General features: G+C 37.5%; 1 protein-coding gene across 3 annotated transcripts in view; it reads left to right on the forward strand.

Annotated features, from left to right (window-relative positions):
• The window catches only part of SDK1 (sidekick cell adhesion molecule 1), a 714488-nt gene that overhangs the window by 377571 nt on the left and 314635 nt on the right, over positions 1-22282 (forward strand). For all 3 annotated transcript variants that reach the window (XR_008551224.1, XM_054693671.1, XM_054693672.1), the window contains exon 5: positions 20664-20797. Coding sequence is in view for 2 of the 3 variants with exons in the window: in XM_054693671.1 (XP_054549646.1) it covers positions 20664-20797 (134 nt within the window). In the remaining variant the exon portion in view is untranslated. The remainder of the gene's footprint in view (positions 1-20663; positions 20798-22282) is intronic.

Consider the following 22282-nt stretch of genomic DNA (forward strand, 5'->3'; position numbering starts at 1 on the left):
TTTTTTCTTTAGATTTGGGAAGCTATAAACTGCATCTTTTTTTAACCTTCCACTCCTCTGCCACTTACTGAACTGTTGGAAGTGAGGTTTAAAGTATAAATGGGTGTCAGCATTCAGAATGCCCATTCTTTAATGGCTACACGTAAGAGGAATGGGCCAAGCTGGAGTGAGGGCGAGAAGTAGGAGAAGCAATTTTGCACAATCACAGACACCTTGCAGTCATGTAGCTGGATGTGTCTGAGACAGCTGAGGACCTCCTCCCTGATGAGTTTTAGAAGTGGTGTTCAGGAGCAGGCTCCTCCCTGTCTTGCTTTCTGAAGAGTACTAAAATTCTGGAAGCCCTTCTGCTCTGAGGGCACTCCTGTCAGCCTCTGCATTGGGAGTGGGGTCCTTACACTTAGCACATACTAAATCTGTCCTATTTTTACATTATCTCTGTAAAATTACTGTTGTTGAGTTCATTTTACATATTGATTTTGCCTCCTTTAAAAAGTACAATGGGCTATTTCAGAAATACAAAAATCTTTAACGGAGAATGTAATGAGTACTTACCTGCCCAACTTGCTGCTGAACGTGTGAATCATCATTCGTGTGGTTAAAGGACCCTTCCTGCCTCTCCCATCCCTCGAGACATAGACACTCTTCTGAATCATATATGTAACAGTCCCATTCTAGCTGCTGCTTCTTTAAGTTTTAAATAAGAAGAAAGGTTTAATGTACCAAGTACACGTCAATAAATCTGCAAAAAAAGTAAAAGTAAAAAGAAAGAGAATTATAAAGATATATATAACAAGGGGATAACTTTGGGATGCATCCACACTCTACATTTCATCCTCTTTTCTCTATTTAACTGGCCCTGGAGACATCTGTTTTAGATCCTGTGTCTGTTGCCCTACATGATTTCTTGGACACTATACTTGGCTCTTAAGAAAAGATTAATGGGCTTACTATAAAAAATGATAGCTATTGCTATTGTCATTACTGTTACACTATTAAGTGTGGACTCTGTGCCAGGCAGTATGCTGGAAGCACTGCATGTGTTACTTCTTGCACAATCCTCTGGGGCATCATTATTCCTTTTCTCAGATGGGTGATAGGGCCTAAGTTAGGTCAAGCAGCTTGTCCAAGGTTCATGGCATAGCTGACTGACTCCAGAATCATCCCAGCCCAAGAGATAAAATTTGTTGACTGAGTCCAGCATTGTGCTCTGATGAGATAATATGCGTGGCTGTGATTCTTTTCCTTACAGGAGTGGTGGGCATAGTTTCTTAAGAAGTGATACCACCTGCATTCCATCCTAATGAGATTTGGTACTTAGCACCCCCAGCACCTCACCAAGTACTGCTAAAAGGCCCCAACTAAAACCCTAGCAATCATTTTCTGAGGTTATGACAGAGAGAGAGAAGGTGTGAGGGCCTAAAAACAAGTAACGTGCACAGAACTCCCTCAGAAATGGAGCTTGTCAGGAGCACTGGTGTCTTAAAGAGCAAAAGGGGGAGGACTGACTGCACTGCTGGCAATTTTTCTTTGATCCCTTGCTATTTAAAGTCTGCCACTCAGCTGGCCTTCTCACTTCTCTTACTAATAAAGAAAAGTTAAATTTCATTAAACTGGAAAGTGACAATGATGTGTTACAGCCCATCACCTTGGATTGAGAGCTGAGACCTAATGTAAAATGTGCCCTTTCTGAAGTGTTCACTGTATAAAGTAGCAGGTGTTCTTCCTGGTACTGAATGGTAGGATAAAGTCACAAGAATGGGCCTGTATTCTTTCTGCGTCACATAGTAAAATCTGTGCAATTGACTAATTATACTCAGAATGGTACCAGTTGAGGGCCATAAATCTAACTTTAACTGTCATAAAAGTGTTTCTGGGAAGGTAATGATTCATGATCAGATGTACACATAAACATCATGAGAATGCTAAGTAATGGAATTCGTAACCTCTGGCTTTAAAAATCATAGACAATTCTGTGAGCACAAGCAACCTGCTCTGGAAACCAGTAGAATGGATTCTCTAATTTTGTGCAGGCTTTGTTTGGCTCCTTTGATTTGTTTAGAGACATACCCTGCTTCTTGTGATATGTTGGAAAGGAAGGAAAAAATTATTAAAGGTTAGAAAATAGTTTTGTTAAATGAAAGGGTGAATTGAGTTTGTCTAGGCTAGTAAAGAGAAGACTAATGAGGTCTTTAAATATGAGTGAACAGGATGCTAACGAGTTTATACCCAGTGCCCAGATGACCAGATTAGATGGAAGAGACTTAAGTAGAAAGGGAGAGGTTTCTTGCACTGTTAAAAACAATTTCTTCATCAAGAAGATAACAGAGCATAGAAGCAGATCTCAGAGAAAGATCATAGGTGCTTTTCCTGTTTGCATGGCAGTGTCCTTCTCTGGGACAAGATTCCTCTTAGGACAGAAGTTGCATCTTTTTCCACTTTTTGAAAGTTCTATTAAGATATTCTTTAGAATTTTGTTAAACTTTTCAACTAAATCTTGAATGAAATATCTTTATGATCCAGTAATCCTCTTATCTAGAAATGTGGCTTGCCTCTCCATTTTCCCAATTATTCTAGAAATTTCTTCTGAATTCTCCATGCTAAAGGCATATGAATATTTTAGGACAATACCATTGTCTTAAAATTGACAAACAAGGGTCCATTACTTCTCTGTTTGAGTTTACATGTTCTTCAAAATGTTTAATTTAGAACTTTTTGATATTTGTTTTAAAATTCAGTGAAAAAATTACTATATAAAGATGCTTGGTTCATGTTTTATTCTGGTTTTTCCACACTTTTTATATAAGTAATGTCATATATGTATCTTTATTCCTATTATTGATTGATGGAAATATCTAGCTATATTGATGTACTCTCCAGCCTACTAGCAATTTTTTTTCCTTTTTCTAAGCAAAGTTCTGTTTCCTCGCCCATCACATACCAAATGATTCATAAAGTATAACAGTATTTAGAGTTCTTTCATCTGTATGACTCCTACGTATACACACTTTATCCCTACATCAAAAGAAAAAAGTCCTTTGTATCCTTTAGAATTTCTTATCGACCTACAGAGGTGCATTGGACACCCGGGTATACCAGCAAGCTGAAATCGTTTGTTCTTGGTTCTCCAGATTTGTTCTTGTCACAATTCTCTGTTCTGGTTATGCTAACTCCCTTTAACTTCCTTTCCATATCAACCCTTTTGTTCCTCCTACCCTAACTGAAATGACCCAAACTCAGATGTTTGCACAATAAAATGCAATTTTTAACTATTTATTTTTACCAGTGTATCCCAAAGTACATAAACTAGCCTTGCCACTTTGACAGTTTTTGAGCAAAGAAAGACACAGATGTGGAGGATAAAATAAGACCACATTACTATTTCATTTATGAGGTATTATTATATAATTAGCTATTTCATGTAACAGGGATTTTTTTTAATTGCCAAAAGTAATAATTTATCACCATAACCTCTTTTTTTTTCCCTGTTGGAGCTTTAATGAAAACTTTTCTAATATGTCTCTACTTTTCTTTGGAGCACAGTGCATGTAATTTATTCTCTTTTCAATATCACTGCAAGGTTATAATTAAAAGCATAAATTCCTGTTCCATGACCCTTAGAGTCTACCCAGTTGTTTAATACTATTTTTTTTAAGTTCTCTAATTGGCCTTAGCTATGCATTTCTGATAACTGCTTTTATTTCCATGGTGGGTGTCAATATCTGTCAGTATCCCTTTCTCTCTTAGCTCCCTCTTCATTCCTGGTAGTCTGAACAGCAAGCTTGGCCAAAACAAGAAAAAGTGCTCCTCAGAGTGAGAAACTATAGGACCTTCCCATTGAAAGGACTATTGACAGGGTCTGGCAGGTTCCAGATGACATGGCCGCTTCTGACGCTCTACTCTGTCTCCCTCGGCCTCAGCCCCAACAAAGCTGCCTTGCTTCATGGCCTCTGGGCACCGAGGGGATTCAGTTACAAAACCACAAAACTTCTATTTACACACTCTCTTGCTCCTTCCCCAAAACTTCCTGTAGCCAGCCTGGCTTCTTCACCCCTTTCCTCTCCCTTTCTGGCTCTATTCTTGATTTCAAAGGGAGTGTCTCGAGATCTCTGCTGCTACCCCTAACAGCTTGATAAGCCTTAAAGTACAGGCATAGAAAGATTACAAATGCTTATGACTGAAGATCTTCAAAGGGATGAATGAATGCCAGCATTTTATCAAAGGAAGTACTAAACCAGTCTTGCCATAAATTTAAATTTGTCAGTGTGAGAATGGAAGTATACTGTTGAGTATTTACAGTGCCAGGTCCTGTATGTAATACATGTACTTACTGCAGCCATTTTTTAACATATACCATAACTCTGTGAACTAGGTAGGGTCTCTTATTTTACAGATAGAAACAGAGAGCCAAGGAGGAGTTCTTTATTGCTGCCACAAATTTTAAACTTTTAAGTTGCCACAAATTTAGTGACTTAAAACAACACAAATTAGTTTTGTTACAGTTCTGGAGGTCAGAAGTCTAAAATGAGTGTCAGGGCTGTGTACTTGCTGGGAGAGTCTGTTTCTTGCCTTTTCTAGCTTCTGGAAGTGCTCGCATCCCTCAGCTCCTGGCCCTTACCTCCTCCTTCAAAGGCAGCAGCACCGCACCTTCACATTTCTCTCTAGCTTTGATTCTCTTGCCTCCTCCTTTCACTTTTAAGAACTTGGTGATTAATTGCACCCACTTAAATATTCCAAGATTGTCTCCAGAAAACCAGATCCTTAGCTTAATCACATCTGCACAGTCCCTTTGCCCAGTGAGATAACGTATTTTCAGGTTCCGGAGGTTAGGACATGGCCATCTTTGGGAACCATTGTTCTGCTGACCCTTATGAAGTTCACATATTAAGCATGAGACTGGCAGTCGGGGCAGAGACACCTAGCGTGTTTGGCTTCTCCTGCCCCATCACAGGGCAAAAGTCTGCATCTCTTTCAGGGAATCTCAGTGGGCTTTACTTTGTGTGATTCTTGCAGAGGATCTTTCATTCTGCTCAAAACCTCATGTCTGGTTTGTTTTAGGATGTGGCTTCTGGGTAAACATTACTTGGGGCAAACTTAAAATTCCTGTTGAGAAATGTGGCCAAAATCACCACCTAGCAAACATAGCACAGTTCTTTAAGAAGACAAATGGAGGCAATTATGTTTTATGTTATTGTGTTATGTTTGTTGTGGAAATAGACTGTATGATCATTAAAAATGGCAAGAAGTGGAAACATTGGGGGAAGTGGCTGTTATCCATTTTTTCTATTTTTATCCATTTTTCTTGTTTTTATTTTCATGTGGGTGACCAAGCAGTATGAGTGATATTGCCTAAAAAATGCATGTTGCCTGTATCTACCAGGCATATCATGTTGGCGCCACTGTGGGTTGATGTGAGTCTTACAGAAGGGTGAAGGGGGTATGGGAGATAGAGTGGGAGAGACAGAGATAAAGAGAAGGGGAGGGGGGAGGAAGGAAAAAGAAGAAGAGACAAAGGGAATGAAAGGAAGGGAGCATGAGACAGGGAAGGAGAAGAGAAAGAGGAAAGAGAGATGAAAGGGGTTTCCTGCTCTTTCCAGAGAACTGCAGGCAACCCCAGTAGCGATGAAGGAACAGGGAACAGCGAGAGGGTCTGTCCTGAGAGAGATAAGCCCTAACCAAACAGGTTCCCTCCGCCTGAAAATGGACGCAGAAAAACCTGTCTGAAGTCCGGAGAATACCAGTGTCCATCTCCAACTCTGGCTAATGAATCTGCTGGAGGCTCCGCTCCACCTCTTTTGCATAGCTTCCAGCACAGGTGTAAATAAGCAGGCCCCCTGTTCTCAGCCCAGCACGGAAGGGGTACACTTCACCCTGGATGGTCTTTATTTCATAGTTAACAAGGGATGTGGTAGCTCTTCCTCAGAGTTTAGTTTAAGGACCAGAGAGTTTATGAGATTTGTTTATAAGTTGGTTTCTTGCTATAGTATATTTTGCCATGCCCCTGCTTTATTTGCCAGTGCCTGGAGCCTGGCCACAGAGGACAAAACAGAGACTATAGACATTCTTTCTACATCCAATGCAATCCAATGCCTAGATGAGTGATTGTCAGAAAGAAAACTAGTTAAAAGAAAAATCGGGTCTTCTAAATTTAGTTTCAGCTTCATTGTTGATAGAGATTTGTCCTTGAACACAAAGGTGTCTACCAATAGTTTGGGAAGCAAGGTTTCTGAGGCAGGCCAGGAGGATCCACCTTCACTGGAGAGCAGCTATAATCTTGAGGCACTCTGAATCAGCCACGGCCAGCACGGGTGCTCCTGGCTCAGCAGGCACAGCTTTGTCCCTTAATAATCAAAAAGAGTTGAACAAAGAGTCAAACCCTTTTGTAATAATTATGTTCTTTTAAAGAGGAACTGATACTGTGACTGACTTGAAAGGTGGAGAGCATTTACAAAAGCAATAGCTCCCCACTACTGATTTCCTAGTCTTCCCTCCACTATTATTTGCTCATACAGAAGAGCTCTGTCTCTCATAGTAGCTTCTCCTTGTGCTTGATCCTGCCTTGAAGACATAATCCTTCGCAGACAATTTCATGCAGGGCAGGGTCAAGTGGTGTGCCCACAGCTCTTCTGCAGAAAGGAAGATTGCCTCTCTGGAGCCTTATTCTGAAGATAAGAAGATACGGTGAGAAACAGACTTGTCTAGAAGCTTGAATCACCAACCTTAGGCATTTCTGCCTCAAAACAGTTCATAAGCATGACTAGGTCAACTTCCCCTGTCCCCACCCTACTTTGGGAATGATAGGATATCAAGAGGCTGCAGACAGGACACTGGTACACCCTGCAGAATCCTCTACTAGAGGTTCCTATAGCCACGGGCAGGGCAGCCACCCTGGTCTTGATACTCTTAATTTGGGGACAAGTATCTGACTTGGTCATGGCAATATTCAAATTTTGGCTGATGTATGTATTGTTTTTATTTTATCACTAAATAAAATGAATGTATTTCCTATTGGCTGCTGTTCATAGCATCTCAGGAATAGCAGGACTCTTGGACAGCCTACCTTTGGGGAGGTTTTCAAGGTGCCCATCTGTTTCATAGTTTGTCTTTCCCTCATTTTTTAATGGCTTCTAGTTTGGATTTTATACTCTGGAAAAATTCCCCTGTTTAAGGTCCAAAGACCTAAGAACACACATTTCATATGTTTGTTTAAGTCTTGTTTCTTTTTCTTTATAAACTTTGTTTTGATGTTTTATTTTATATAATTCTTACATCATTTTTCATTTTTGCACAATTTATGCATTTTCATTTTGGTTGTATTCCCCATACAATTGACCCCCCCCCCTTATTTTGACCCTAATCCTTCCTCTCCCCACCCCCACCCCAGTAGTGTGTCTCGGATTTATAGTTGCTTGTTGATTTTGATTTTTACTTTGCATTAATTAGTCTTTTTCCTGGTCCCTTATTTAGGTTTTCTAAATTCCTGCTATGAGTGAGACCATCCAGTATTTTTCTTTTTCTTTCTAACTTATTTCGCTGAGTGTGATCCCTTCTAGCTCCATCCATGTTACTGCAAACTGCATGTGTATATCTTTTTTGATTGCTGAGTAATATTCCATTGTGTATATATGTACCACATCTCCTTGATCCAGTCATCTATTTTTGGGCATTCGGGTTGTTTCCATAGCTTAGCTATTGTAAATAGTGCTGCTGTAAACATAGGGGTGCAGGTGCCCTTTGGAATTAATGATTAATGTTTCTGTGTCATTTGAGTAAATACCTAGGAGTGGAATTGCTAGATCATATGGAAGCTTTAAGTTTAGTAGGTCAAGAAATCTCCACACAGCTCTCCATAGTGGTTGGAGCAGTTTGCTATAACCTTTCATTTAGCAAAATTGTCATCACTAAACATCAGTTCTGTTTAAGCCATCCTCGTTCCCTTCATGCTTTTTTTTATTGTTGCTATGTAATGCTTATTGTGATAAAGTATAAATAATAAATTTAACCATTTTGACCATTTTTGGTATACAATACAGTGCCATTAGGTACATTAACAATCTTGTGTTACCATTATCACAATCTATTTCCAGAACTTTCTCATTGTCCTAGAAACTACTACCACTAAACAGTCATTCTCAGGTTCCCATCTTGCCAGCCCCAACCACAGCCCCTGGTAATTTCTATTCTACTTTATGTCTTGAAGAATTTGCCTGTTGTAGATTACTTTTATAAGTGGAACCATACAATATTTGTCCTTTTGTGTTCAGCTTATTCCACTTAGCATAATGTTTTCAAGGTTGATTCATGTGGTAGCATGTTTTGGAACTTCATCCCTTTTTTTTTTTTTTTTGCCTGAATATAATCCATTGTATGTTGGTCATCTGTTCATCTATTTATAGAGATCTCGTTATGTTATTTATGAAGACAGTTATTATAAATAATGCTGCTATGAACATATTTGAGTCCCTTTGTCAGTTCTTCTGGGTGTATACCTAGGTGTGGAATTGCTGAGTCAGATGGTACTTCTGTGTTTGACATTTTCAAATACAACCAATATTCCACAGAGGCTGCACCATTTTACATACTCATCAGCAATGTGTGAGGTTTTCAGTTTCTCCACATACTTAACCAACACTTGTTATTTTCTATTTTTTTTTAAAAAAATAGACACTCTAGAGGGGGTGAAACTGGTAAGAATATGTTTAGTTTTGTAAAAAACTGCCATAGGGTCTTCCATGTTGCAGCAGTTGAAGAAGGGTTCCTTTTTCGTCACATCCTCATCAGCATTTGGTATTTATCAGTTTTTGGTATTTTAGCCATTCTACCAGGTGTGTAGCAGTGTCTCATTATTACATTTTTTTCTCTTTTTAAATTATTTTTATGTATATTTTAAGCATCCTTGTTTATCATTCACTTTACTCTTGTCTATGATGACAATAGAAATTTGCTGTGTCCCTTTATTTGTGCATAGTGCTGGAACAATTAGCTAAAATGACAATAGGTCTCTGGATAAATATAAGACTAAAATGCTTTTTAAGACTAACTGTAAATTCGAAGACACACTGCCATAAATAAATATATTTCTGCTGGGCAAAAATCCCTGATGAAAACCATCCTTCACTAGTTATGTCAAATTAGCCTGTAATTTCTGCCTTTCTTTTCCAGTCCTTTATGCAGTGTCATTCCTAGAGGACAAGGATTGATTCTATTTATGACATGTTAATACATGCTGAGATTTCCAGAATTAAAATCTTGTAAAGGGGGTTTTGCTGCTTGTATTTGTTAGCTGGGTGGAGGAAACTGGAAACAGGTTTTTCACTAGTTATATTGAGTTATAATTATATCTTTTTTAAATCATTGCACTTTGGCTCCTGAACAGATGGTTTTGTTTTAGGTAGAAGCAGCATCAGATGATTTCATGACTATAATCTGATTATTCAGTGACCTGGCTGTGCTTGTTTGTACAGATGTCTGTTAACTAAAATTCTAGATAGAAAGCATTTGGTATTTTACCCCAAAAGAGGATATTGACTTCACCAGTTTATTTCTTGCTATTCACACATGCACCTGAGGAAAGAGATTCATATTCAGCAAAAACTTTAGTCATAACTTATGTGACAGTCTCATTTATATCATTACATAATTTGTGCACTACCTGAGGAGCAGGATCAGGGCCAGGGCTGACTGCAAGTCCCTTGCTCCATCCAGGTCACTCTTGTCCGATCACTGTAAGAGCCTCTCACATTGTGACGACTTCAGCCCTGGTTTTTCTATAGTGCTACATCTTATAAAGTAATATCTTGCTGGTAGAAAAAGAGGTGTTGTCACTGTGGGCATCTTTAACATTAATGGAGGCCTTGTTCTATGCAAACTACCAGGAGCTGGATGAGAAGAAACACCTCTAAGTTTTGGTCTCTTTTCCGCTTTTATCCAGAGAAAGACAGTGTACACGCAGGAGGGATGTCTCTGCTTTGCTTTATGGTCCATCAAAGTTCCCTCTCTGCTGCTGTTTGGCCTGATGACCAGGATACACACCCAGTACCTGTGCTCCTAGAAAGTAAACAAGGAACCCAGGCAAGGCCCCTAGTCTGAGAGACAGATGGATGCATTGCCCCTTTAGACAAGTGCTGCCTCATAGGAACCCATGGACATAGCGTCAGGTGAAAGGTGGAATGAACGAGCAGAAGAGTCAGCAGAAATAAGAAAGGCATTTCCTCCTCAGTCACTTCCAGAAGTGGTCCTCCTACCCCTGTAGCAGTAAATATTTTCTGAGTGAGAGAACCAATCAGTCCTCCTAATTATGTATTTTACACTATATGAAGCTGTCATGGAATCATAGATGTGGTTGGACTGCATGCTTTGTGATGGTCAGTTGCCTATTTGACTTATCTATCCTCCTCTATAATTTTACAGAATACATAGACTTGCTTCACACATTTGGGACCTCATAAAGCTAATGTTTTTCTTCTTATATATATTGGCTATCTTCTTTCCATGGAGATACCTCTGTTGGTTCAATGTCCACACTTCCCAATTTGCTTCCATGGAGAGTGTTCTAAGTAAGCATAGCAGGTGCCCCATACATATGTAACAAATGGTTAAATTACTCCACTCCTTGCCTGGCACCAAAATGTAGATGCAAATTCAGAAAGGAATAGTCAGAGCACAGAGGTGAATATGAATACCTCAATTTTTTTTCTTTTCATTCATTTATTCAACCCAAATTTGTTGCCACATACTATTTTTCAGGTTCCATGCTTATATAAGGCAGGACATTTGGGTATCTGAATATATTTCAAATTTGAAAGATTTTAAAGATCCAAAAGATTTACTGCTTTAGAAATTCCACCCTGTAACATCTTCATTTATATCTGTAATTTAGTTGACAGTAAATATAGAAGAGAAGAATTAGATTGAAAGTGAAGTTATATAAATTTAATTGTATGCTTTCATATACTTGCCATTATAAAATTAGCTATACCTGCCACAGAAGAGGACCTCTACATGGACTAAATCCAAATGTTTCCCACCCCATGGACCACAGGGGTAACTAAGTGGAAGACTTGAATGGTCTCTTCCTATATCTAAGATTTTCCCTCTCCAGTCATCTTTTGTTCTTTCTTTGACCACAGAAGGATAGTATTTCTATTACTGGATAAACATAGATCTCAAATTAGTTGGCTCCCTTTGTTATTGGAACCTGCATTACAATGCACTATAGTGCTAAATTGCAAGCCCATTTACCCAATGCTTCTTGTCATGTATCCTGAGTGTTCCTGTCTTCTGTTAATGAACATAACTCAGATCATCATTTACATTGGATTGAAATTCTAAGAATTTCAGGTTTTCCAAACAGGTTTCTTCATTTGCTTTTAAAATGCTCTTCTTGTACCTAGGGTAAATGGTCAGGAGTGTGTGTTTACTTTCTAACTAAATAAACATGTCTTTCTGGTTACTTAACATTTATTGAGACTCAATATTGCTAAAACTACTTGGAAGCAATTTTATTTCTGGTAATTATACAAGTAAGGGAAGTTCATCAATTTTGAAGTTATTTGCCTTGAATTTGCTATTAAGTGATGAGACTTGAGATCCAGATTATACTCAGAACACTAATCTTTAGAACTAAATTATTAAAAAGTTACTTAAGTAAAGCAGAGGATAATTTAAATGCTTTCGTTACTTAAGACTTTAAAAAAACTAATGTTCTGCTTTTTTTTTTTTTGGCCATCTGGCTGTTTTAAAAAATGTACTTAAATGTCTTTTGAAGCTAATCAAATACTGCTTTAACATTTGTAATGGTAAAACCACAGACCCAAATTAAACACCCATATTTATAGTATGGACAATGTTCTTATTTTACTGAATTTTCATCATAATGTATAAATCAGTGTGTATACAGTATCTCAGTTTGTGTTGAAAGTGTTGAAGATCAAATTACTTACTGATCATCAGAGACTTTTCCAAACCAAAAGATTGGTTTCATTGCAAGTCGTGACGTAGATCAGGGGGAAGTTTTTCAATAACCCTGGAAAGCCTCCCTTTGGGACCACAACAATTCTTATGGGAAAGTTGTTAAATTGTTTCCTACAACTTCTTAATAGTTTACAAATACACCTAGTGTTTACAGATACACTGAGAGTAAACTCTATGGGACAGGGCAGTTTGCACCTGGTTAAAGTGAATGCAGTTATTTGATTCTGTTCCCATGGCAGTATACGCAGCTTAGAAGTTCTTCCTTCCTGGTTTTGAGCAACTATGTGGTGAACATTGGGTAGTTTTCATCAGCCATGAATCTAGTATTTGTATAATTAAATATGTCAGTGTCATATCTCTGAAAGCTGATGTTTTGTAAGGCATGTGTATTACAGTGTCCCTTCAAAATTGCAATTTTAGCAAGATAATCTTTCCCAGCCCATACTTCAAACACATAAATTCTTGGGTCAAAGCATCCACCTTTTAAGGGCATTTTCCCCCTTTTTGATCAATGTTAATGGTCAAAGACCCCAGAGAGCTACTCTGTGGACCATGTGTCATGTTTTCTGAAATAAAGAATTCTTTTCTTTACTGCTACCTAACAAGTGTTGCCACTGTTCTAGGAAAATTTTGGGAGAATCAAGTGAAGGGCCAAAAGCACTTAGGAACTGCCCATTTGACATTCCAGCAGCAGAATATATATTTTTCCCAAGTGCACATGTAACATTCTCCAGGGTATATCAAATATTGGTAAATAAAACAAATATCAATAAACTTAAGAAGACCAAATTACACCAAGCATGTTTTCTGAACACAAAGGTATGAGATTAAAATCAACTACAAAAAGAAAAATGGAGTGACCTCAACTACATGGAGGTTAAACAATATAATACTGAATAAATATTGGGTCACTGAAGGAATCAAAGGAGAAATCAAAATGTATCTGGAGATGAATAAGAATGAAAAACCACGTATCAGAATCTTTGGGATGCAACAAAAGCAGTACTAAGAGAAATCTATATGGGGCCTTCCATGTGGCGCAGCAGTTGAGCGCTAGGTTGCGAAGCTGCCCGCAGCCTCTGCAGCGCCGGTTCCATCCCCGGCTGCTCCCCAGCCAGTGGAGGAGGGTCCCACATGGCGCGCAGACCTCTCCTGCCGCCCGCTGCTCCCCTCAGCAGTGTACTTCGGTCCTTCTGCCTGTTCTGCTCTCTGCTCTGGCTCTGGTGAATTCTCTCACCCTCCTGCGCTTCTGACTGTACTCCAGTGCTTGTATAAATAAATTTAATTAATCAATTATTAATTAATTTTAAAAAAGTGAAATCTATATGGCTATACAGGTTAATCTCAAGAAACAAACAAACAAAAAAACTAAAACAATCTAACCTTACATCTGAAGGAACTAGGAAAAAAAGTAGAACAAACAAAACCTCAAATCAATAGATTGAAGGAAACAATAATAATCAGAGCAGATTAAATAGAAAATTATAAAATAAAAGATCAATGAAACAAAGAACTCATTAAAGAAAAATCAAGAAAACTGACATACCATTGGCCAGACTCATTAAGAAAAAGAGAGAGGGAAGACACAAGTAAATCAGAAATGAAAGAGGAGACATTATGACAGACTACAGAAATACAAGAGATTATGAGAGACTACTGTGAGCATCTGTATGCCATTAAATTGGAAAACCTAGAGGAAATAGATAAATTCCCAGAAACTAGGGGAATGCCTCCTAACTCCTTTTATGAGGCCAGCATAATGCTGATACCAAAATCAGACAAGGACAGAACTAGAAAAGTAAAGTTAGTTACCTGATGAACACGAATGAAAAAATCCTCAACAAAATATTAGCAAACTTGACTCAATTGCACATTTAAATGATCATGTACTATGGCCAAGTGGTATTTATTCTGTTGATGCAAGGATGTTTCAACATACATAAATCTATCAATGTGATTGATGAAATTAACAAAATGAAAGATAAAAATTATATGATCATTCCAGTAGATGCAGAAAAAGAATTCGACAAAATTCAGCATCCATTAATGATAAAAAGTCTCAATAAAATGGATATAGGAGAAACATACCCAAAGATAATAAAGGCCATATATGACAGACCCATAGCCAACATCAGACTGAGTGGAGAAAAGCTGGAGACTTTTCCTCTAAGATCAGGAACAAGAAAAAGATACCCACTATTACCACTGTTTTTTAACATGGAATTGGAAGTCCTCACTGGCGCTATTAGGGAAGAAAAAGAAATAAAAGATATCCAAATTGGAAAGGAAGAAGTAAAACTGTCACTACATGCAGATGACATAATAGTATATATAACCCTGAAGACTGCACACACAAAAACCCACCAGAAATAATAAATACAGGGCCTCCCCGGTGGCACAGTGGGTTGAGTGCAGCACTCTGAAGCTGTCCGCAGCCTCTGCAGCATGGGTTCGATTCCCGGCCAGCCAGGGAGATATCCACATGGCGTGGTGGACCTATCCTGTCGTGCCCACTGCTCCCCTCAGCAGTGTTTTCGGTCCTTCCGCCTGTCTGCTTCCTGCTCTGTCTCTGGTGAATCCTCTCACCCTCCCGAGCCTCTGGCCTGTACCCCAGCTCTTGTACAAAAATAAATAAAATATTTTTTTAAAAAAGAAATAATAAATACAATAAATTACAAGCTACAATGTCGCTATCCAAAACTCTATTGTTGCCTTTCTATATGCAAGTAGTGAACTAGCAGTAAAAGAAATGATGAAAACAATATCATTTATGATACAACAAAAAGAATAAAGTACCAAAGAATAAATTTTTTAAAGATCTATTTATTTATGCATACAAGAACTGGGGTACAGGCCAGAGGTGTAGGGTGTGGGAGGATCCACCAGAGACAGAGTGGGGAACACAACAGGCAGATTGACTGAACACACTGCTGAGGGGAGCAGCGGGTAAGCCAGGAGAGGTCTGCTGTGCCATGTGGGTTGCTCCCTGGCCAGGGATAGAACTCATGCTGCAGTGGCTGCAGATTGCTCCATAGATTGCACCTTAACCCCCTGTGGCACCAAGGAAGCCACCAAGGAATAAATTTAACCAAGGAAGTGAAGGACCTGTACACTTAAAACTATAAAATGCCATTGAAAGAAAATAAGGAAAAGATAGTCCATGCTCATGGATTGAAAGAATTAATATTGTCAAAATGGTCATATTACTTAAAGCAATATACATATTTAGTGCAATCCCCATTAAGAGCAAGGTGGGATTTTTCACAGAAACAGAACAAAAAAAAATATTAAAACTTGTATGAAACCATTTAAGTTCTCAAATTGCCAAGACAATCCCAAGAATAAAGAAAAAAAATGAATGTGGTATGCTTCCTTACTTCAAAACTCTACTACAAAGCTACAGTAACCAATGCAGTATGACATTAGAATAAAAACAGGTACACAAATCAATGGCATATAGAGCCCAGAAATAAAATCACACCTATATGGGCCACTGATTTATGCAAAAGAAGCCAAAAATATACAATGGAGAAAGTGGTGTCTCTTCAATATATGGTGTTGGGAAAACTGGAAAGCCACATGCAAAAGGATGAAACTAGACCGCTCTCTTATGCCAATATAAAATGATGATAGATTTGATAATAAGACTTGAAACCATAAAACATATTGAAGAAAACATAAGAAACTCTTTGAAGTCAGTATTAATGATGTCTTTAATAATTTGCCTCCAAGAAGAGAAATAAAAGAATATAAACAGATGGGACTTCATCAATCTACAAAGCCTCTGCACAGAGAAAAACTATTGTTAACTCAAAATGGTAGACAATTCAATAGAAGATATTTGCAAAACATATCTATGGCTAGGGGTTAAGATCCAAAATATAGAAACAACTCATGCAACTCAACCATACCAAAAATAAAACTCAGTTAAAAAATAAGCAGGCAATATACATAGACATTTCACCAAAAATGTTATACAGATGGACAGAGACATATGAAAAGATGTTCTGTATTACTTATCATTAGGAAAATGCAAAGAGAAGAGAGGTTCCTCAAAGAATTAAAGATAGAATTGCCATATGATCCAGTAGTCCCACTTCTAGGTATTAACTTAAAGAAAATGAAAACACTAGTTTAAAAAGATGTATATACTCCTATGTTTATTGCAACATTATTCACAATAGCCAATATATAAAAACAATCCAAGTTCTCAGCAACGGATGAGTGGTAAAGATGCAGTATATAGTAACAACAACAGAATACTGCTTGGCCATAAATAAGATGAAATCTAGCTATTTTGACAACATAAGTGGACATTGAGGGGGTTATGCTAAGTGAAATGTCAAAAGAAAGGCAAATACTGTATGTTTCCACTCATTTGTGGAATATAAAGGGAAAAAAAACAAAGGAACTAACAGAACAAAAACAAACCCTTAGATTCTGACAACAGAACAGTGGTTACCAGAGACAAAGGTGGGCCAACTGGTTGGTGGAGAATGGTTCTGACATTTGGTGGTGGGCCTAGTGCAAACCACGCCCTTGCTGAAGTGAGACAATGTACTTCTAGAACCTATACAACATTGTAAGCTAATGTTGCCTCAATTTAAAAACATGAAAGAGAGTAAAGAAACTACACATTGTAATTAGTCCTCTTTTGCTGAATTGCAGTGTTTCCTTCATCAGTGAAGTACCATCAGTTATAGCCAATTGATTGATTTTTTTTCTCTCATAAAAACCCTTACTGTGCTGGTAGTTGGTAACAAGGAACCCTTTAACTTGTTCTTTAAGAATTCAGTGTTCTGATTTCCTGAGCTATAGATTCTCACAGATATTGGACTAAGTTTTTTTCCCCTTATTTTCTTTATAATTTTCCATTGGAATTAGATATTAGATTTGTGAGATTTCATTTTAAAATGTAGAATTAAGATGGAAAATGCTAAGGAAATAATTTTATATAAAGCCATGCATACATTTATTTTTAAAAATTTTAAATAAAGCAAAATCTCTCTGACTTAATACTATAATTTTCCTATAAAGTCAATATATGTTTTAAATTACTACTTTGGAATTATATTATAATAAAGCCAAATAGTTATTATAGGCAAAGTATTAAACTTTGCTAGCATAATTGCTTAACATGCCCTGGCATTCATTTTGAAAACAGTTCTGCTGATAACAAAAGTGATATTTATTGTGGAAAAATAACTTAAAATACAGAAATCAAAGGAAAATAATGTGCAGTCTTTCCACTCACAGCTAATGACTATTAATGTTTTATATATACACATGCATACATGTATATAGAAACACACATATAGGATTTACTTCCTATTCACAGAGGACGCATATTTTAATTTTTTTCTCTCAAATGCATACTAGGATGCTATTGCATATTCTGCTTTGATTCTGTATCAGGATGCATTTGACTTCTAGTAACAGAACCCCTAACGTAAACAAGTTTAAAAGTGGATGGAGTCTGTTATCTCATGAAATAGAAATTCCAGAAATAAAATAAGCTTCACAATGGGTTCATTGACACCATTACGTTATCAAGATCGTGGATCCAAGTACTTCCTACTCTCTCTGTCCTGCCATCAGTATTATCAACTTCATGCTAAGATTGTTCTATTCATGGCCATAAAATTACCACCATGAACATCTGAGATAGCTTGCTTCCTTATTCACATCTAAGGGAGAGAGAAAAGGCCTTATTGCTATTAATGGAGTGTAATTGTGTAATGCCCTTCTGTCATTGAATCTAACTTATCTATCCCCAGATCAGTAACTGTCACCAGATAGACACCAAAGCCTGGGTTCTTCTTTGTCACTGGCAAAGGGAATTACATTATCTTGATTAACATAGACTAGTTGGGGTCACTTCCCCAAACCACACTGCTACTATATAATTGTGGAGATATGGAATAGTGGTTGACAGTCAGCCCCAACCTCAGAAACCTAAGATTTTCACTGAATATTTTATGAACATATATAAGGGCCATGTTAAAATATTACTTAGCTTATTTCTTCCTCATTGCCTCCAGGCTCTGGTATAATTTGTTTTGATTGTCAAAATTATGCCTTCCTCCTGCTTGTTCATACATGACGTTCTAGGAAAAACCTACTTCCTAGCTAGGACCCCACAAGAGGAAAAGATCTCCCCTCCCCGACAAGTATGTTCTTCCCCTTTGCTCTAATTGGGCAGAAAGTGGGCCCCAGGCCCATCGCCCTTTACTGACTTTTGATCATCAAGATCCAAGCCTGGTGGTGGGAATGGGCCTCACATACCAGTGCCTGGGGAAGGTGTGGGCACCTCAACAGCATGAGGGTCTGTCAGGGACAAAGACCCCAAATGGATGCATGGTACCCACTGGCTATCTTTAAACATTGTTCTTAAGTATCACAGCAATTATCAGAATTTGAAATTAAGATGAATGTTTTTAGATATTTAAGTCGTTATTAAAGAGATTAGTTTCTTTTGTTGAAATTCTATGTTCAGAAAGAGTTGGATAGGGAAAAAGAGTAAAGTTTTCTGGGAATTGATCCTAATTAAATCTAATATTCCCCCAAAGTCTTGGCATTGTTGTGATGCTATTTTTGGCACTAGATTAAGTTTTTCTTCATGATTTTTGACTTAACCTGGTATAGAAATTAAAATCTAAATGAAAAAATAAAGATAAACTATAATAGATGTAAGCTTTGATATTTTTATTCATGCATTTTTTATTTCAATACCCTTGAAACAATGTCATAAATAATACAGAGAATTAATAGGCATTTCTGCACAATAATTCTGAGAAATAATAGGCATTCTTAAAATTACAATGGCCAAAATCAGCTGTTGAAGAAAGAAGTTATGATATATTCAGTTTTTAAGTACTTTAAGTACTATTAAATATATAACTTCATGTGTAGTAAATATTCATATTTAATTTTAGGTGCCAGTATAATATATACTAAAATAAAATGGAACAATTTCTATAGTTTTATAAAGGAGTCTATAAAAGAGTCATAAATAATTATAGTAAAACTTTTTTGAAATATTTTTATGGGACTAAAAATTGAAAATTCCTTAATAGAGAAATTTTCTTAAATGAGAAATGAGGTAAGTTAATCATAGAGACCTCAAACTGTATTATATCCTCTGGGAACCCTGAATAAGCAATAACTTCCTAACATAATCTTATATAATGTATACAAATCAAGACTTTTGTAAAAGCTTTCCAAATGATATCAGGAAGAAAAAGATTATTATTACTCTAAAATTTCTCAAAAGAAGTTACATCGCATATTTTTTGTATTTCCATAATCGAGATCTTAGTTTATCGAATTTAGAAAGGCTATGATTATCTAAGATTTAAAAACAAACAAATAGAACTGTTCCCTGTAGATAACACAATTGTAGGAGAGACACAAGTCGCTGTAAATCCCAGGATATTTCTAGTGTTCTTAAAAAAAAAAAGTACAGACTAATGATATTTTGTTAATCAGAATGCTTTTAATTTGTTAATCAGAATACCTCAAATCTTAATTCACCACTTAGGAATAGTTTATTCATCGTTGTTCTGTTGTTTTTTTAAGAACAAATTCTACCTCCCCTAACCTAGTCCATAGTTAGCAAAAAGAATACAGAATTATAGCTTGAGCAAAGGTTACTAAAGCACTCATTTTAAAGTTGCTTGGGTTTGTGGAAGTATGTCTTTATTATTTTTCTTCTTTTTCTCTCTTAAATAACTAATCTGATCAGAGTCTATGTATGGAATGGTTGGGATGGCTTATGGGGAGATCTAGTCTTCTCCCTGATATTAATCTGCTGTGTTACCCTAGACAAATAACTTAATCTCTCAGATTCTCAATTTTCTTGTTTCTGAGGGGAGGTCAAGTGGGTCAAATGTGTCTCACAGATTCCTCTTTGTATGAGAATTGGATATAGGAAAAGGATTCCATTATGATCAAGTAGACAGATTGTCTGCACTTCTAGGACACAGATGGAAAAATGTAATCCTGGAGCCTGGGATGATGGGAGACTTGAGTTGAAGAGGTCAACACTATGCCCATTAGTTTAGAAATAGATGCAGGCTCTCATGAGAATGCCCAGAAAAATCACAGTCAATTCATTTGCCCTGGTCCAGGTTTTGGTGGTCTCACCCTCTGTTTGAAAGATTTGTGACCACAAATCAAATAGCCCCACCTACACCTCTGAGTTTCAACAAACCCTGGATAGCTATCCCCCCAAATAATGTCTTCCTCACAACCAAAGGTTGGAGCTCTCAGGCCCTCCTGGCAATTACACTATTGCAGATTTTTTTTAACCTTTTAATATTTCTTATAGTTGGCCTAGTAAGTTAATTTGTCTTACAATTATGAAGTTCCAGGGCATCCCCTGGTTGCACAGGCGCTTGAGCGCAGCACTGTGAAGCTGTCTGCAGCATCTGCAGCGCCGGTTCGATCCCGGCCTGCCGGCGAGGGTCCCACATGGTGCTGCAGACCTCTCCTGTCTCGCCCACTGCTCCCCTCAGCAGTGTATTTTGTCTGTCTGCCTGTTCTGCTCCCCGCTCTGTCTCTGGTGAATCCTCTCACCCTTCCACGCATCTGGCCTGTACCCCAGTTCTTGTATAAACAAATAAAGCTTTAAAAAAAAAAACAATTATGAAGTTCCACAGAGCGGCTTTGACACTGTCCCTTCTCTGACACAGAGCCATCACACTGCAGAATCAACTGGTCATACTTGCAGCCACAGCTGGAGATGCAGGGGCCTACTACGTGCAGGCCGTCAACGAGCGGAACGGGGAGAACAAGACCAGCCCATACATTTCCTTGACTGTAGCAGGTGAGTTTTGAAATTCCAACTAATAATTTTGAAAGCAATCTAATTTTGATTTAATTAATAACAACTGTCTCATGGGTCATTTTGCAATAAATCTTATCTTGCCAGTAGAGAAGTTATGGTTTAATGTTGATCCACTGTCAATAGTTGTTTTCTGTGAAGTGACATGCAGAAAATTGTGACTACAATTGATAATTCTGAACCTGAGATCTTATTTGTTTTGGGAATTAAAAAAACCCTTTTTTGATTTTTATACTGTTACTACGTACTTTTTATAACAACAAGAAATCTTTTGATTATTAAGGAATTATATCCATAAGCCTTATTTGAGACTAGAATGAACACAGGTTATATCCTTTTAATTTAGTAATAAAATCCTTGAGACAATATTTACACTAATGTGTTGAACTTAGCAATATGTCTTAGTCATAATCAGCTGATCAATTCATCTACATGATTTAACTAAAACTGAAAGATGGAAAGAATACACCTATCACAGTGATTTGTTCAGTTTAATTTTGGAAAATTCAGTTTAAGGAAACTTAGTTTAAATATTTGGTCTTTGAAAGAAGGTCGCAGAAATTGTACTAATGCCAGAGAAGGGGAAAATGACCAGAAGTAAGAACTCTAAACTCTGTGATTAAAACCTGGATCTCAGAGAACATGGCACCAAATGTTTGCAGCATGAAGCTTCATAGTGTAAAATGCGGTGATTGTGCTTTTGAGAAAGTACAGTTGGGAAATGGTTATAAATTTCAAGATAATTTTGTCTATAGAAGATTTTATTCTTTGAAAAAATACCTATTTCCTGACCCTTTGTTTTCTATATTCTGGATATAAGTGAAACCATCTGATATATATTTTTTCCTTCTGACTTATTTCAGTTAGCACAATCCCTTCCAGCTTCATCCATATTGCCACAAATGTCATGAGTTTATCTTTTTTGATTGATGAGTGGTATTCCATTGTGTATATATGACCAGAGATCTGAGGCACATAGCAGGAGAGGGGGAGGGAGAGGGGACAAAACAAGGGCCTGGAGAGTATAAGGGACTATGGTGATGGCTCAAGTATGCTATGGTGGTGGCAACAGGGACTACACCTAAGGAGAGAAATCAACCACCGTTCAAAATTAACAATGATGAAAGCAAATAAATTAATTAATTTTAAAAATCTTCAAATATACCTTGAAGGGAGGCTTTCACCTTCAGGTCATTTCAGAAGTTTTGATTTGTACCTGGGATAGGACCATAGTGCCTGCTTCTGTTGGTCCTAGAGAGATACGATTGCTTTAAGCCCAGTAGGTTTTATTGGGTGAATGTAACAGATTTGGGGGTAGGAAGTTGTGGGAACTAATTGAGTGTGCCCTTATATGCCCAGCACCATTCTGGTTTAGTGCTTCTGAGTTACCATTATCACCATAGTTCCTAGAACTTGAATCCTGATCAGCAGACTGTAGAATGGCTGAAGAAATTGGCCTCTTGAATG

Source organism: Talpa occidentalis, unplaced genomic scaffold (assembly GCF_014898055.3).
Source record: "Talpa occidentalis isolate TD23 unplaced genomic scaffold, MPIMG_talOcc4v2.1 talOcc4.12, whole genome shotgun sequence".
Classification (NCBI taxonomy): domain Eukaryota; kingdom Metazoa; phylum Chordata; class Mammalia; order Eulipotyphla; family Talpidae; genus Talpa; species Talpa occidentalis.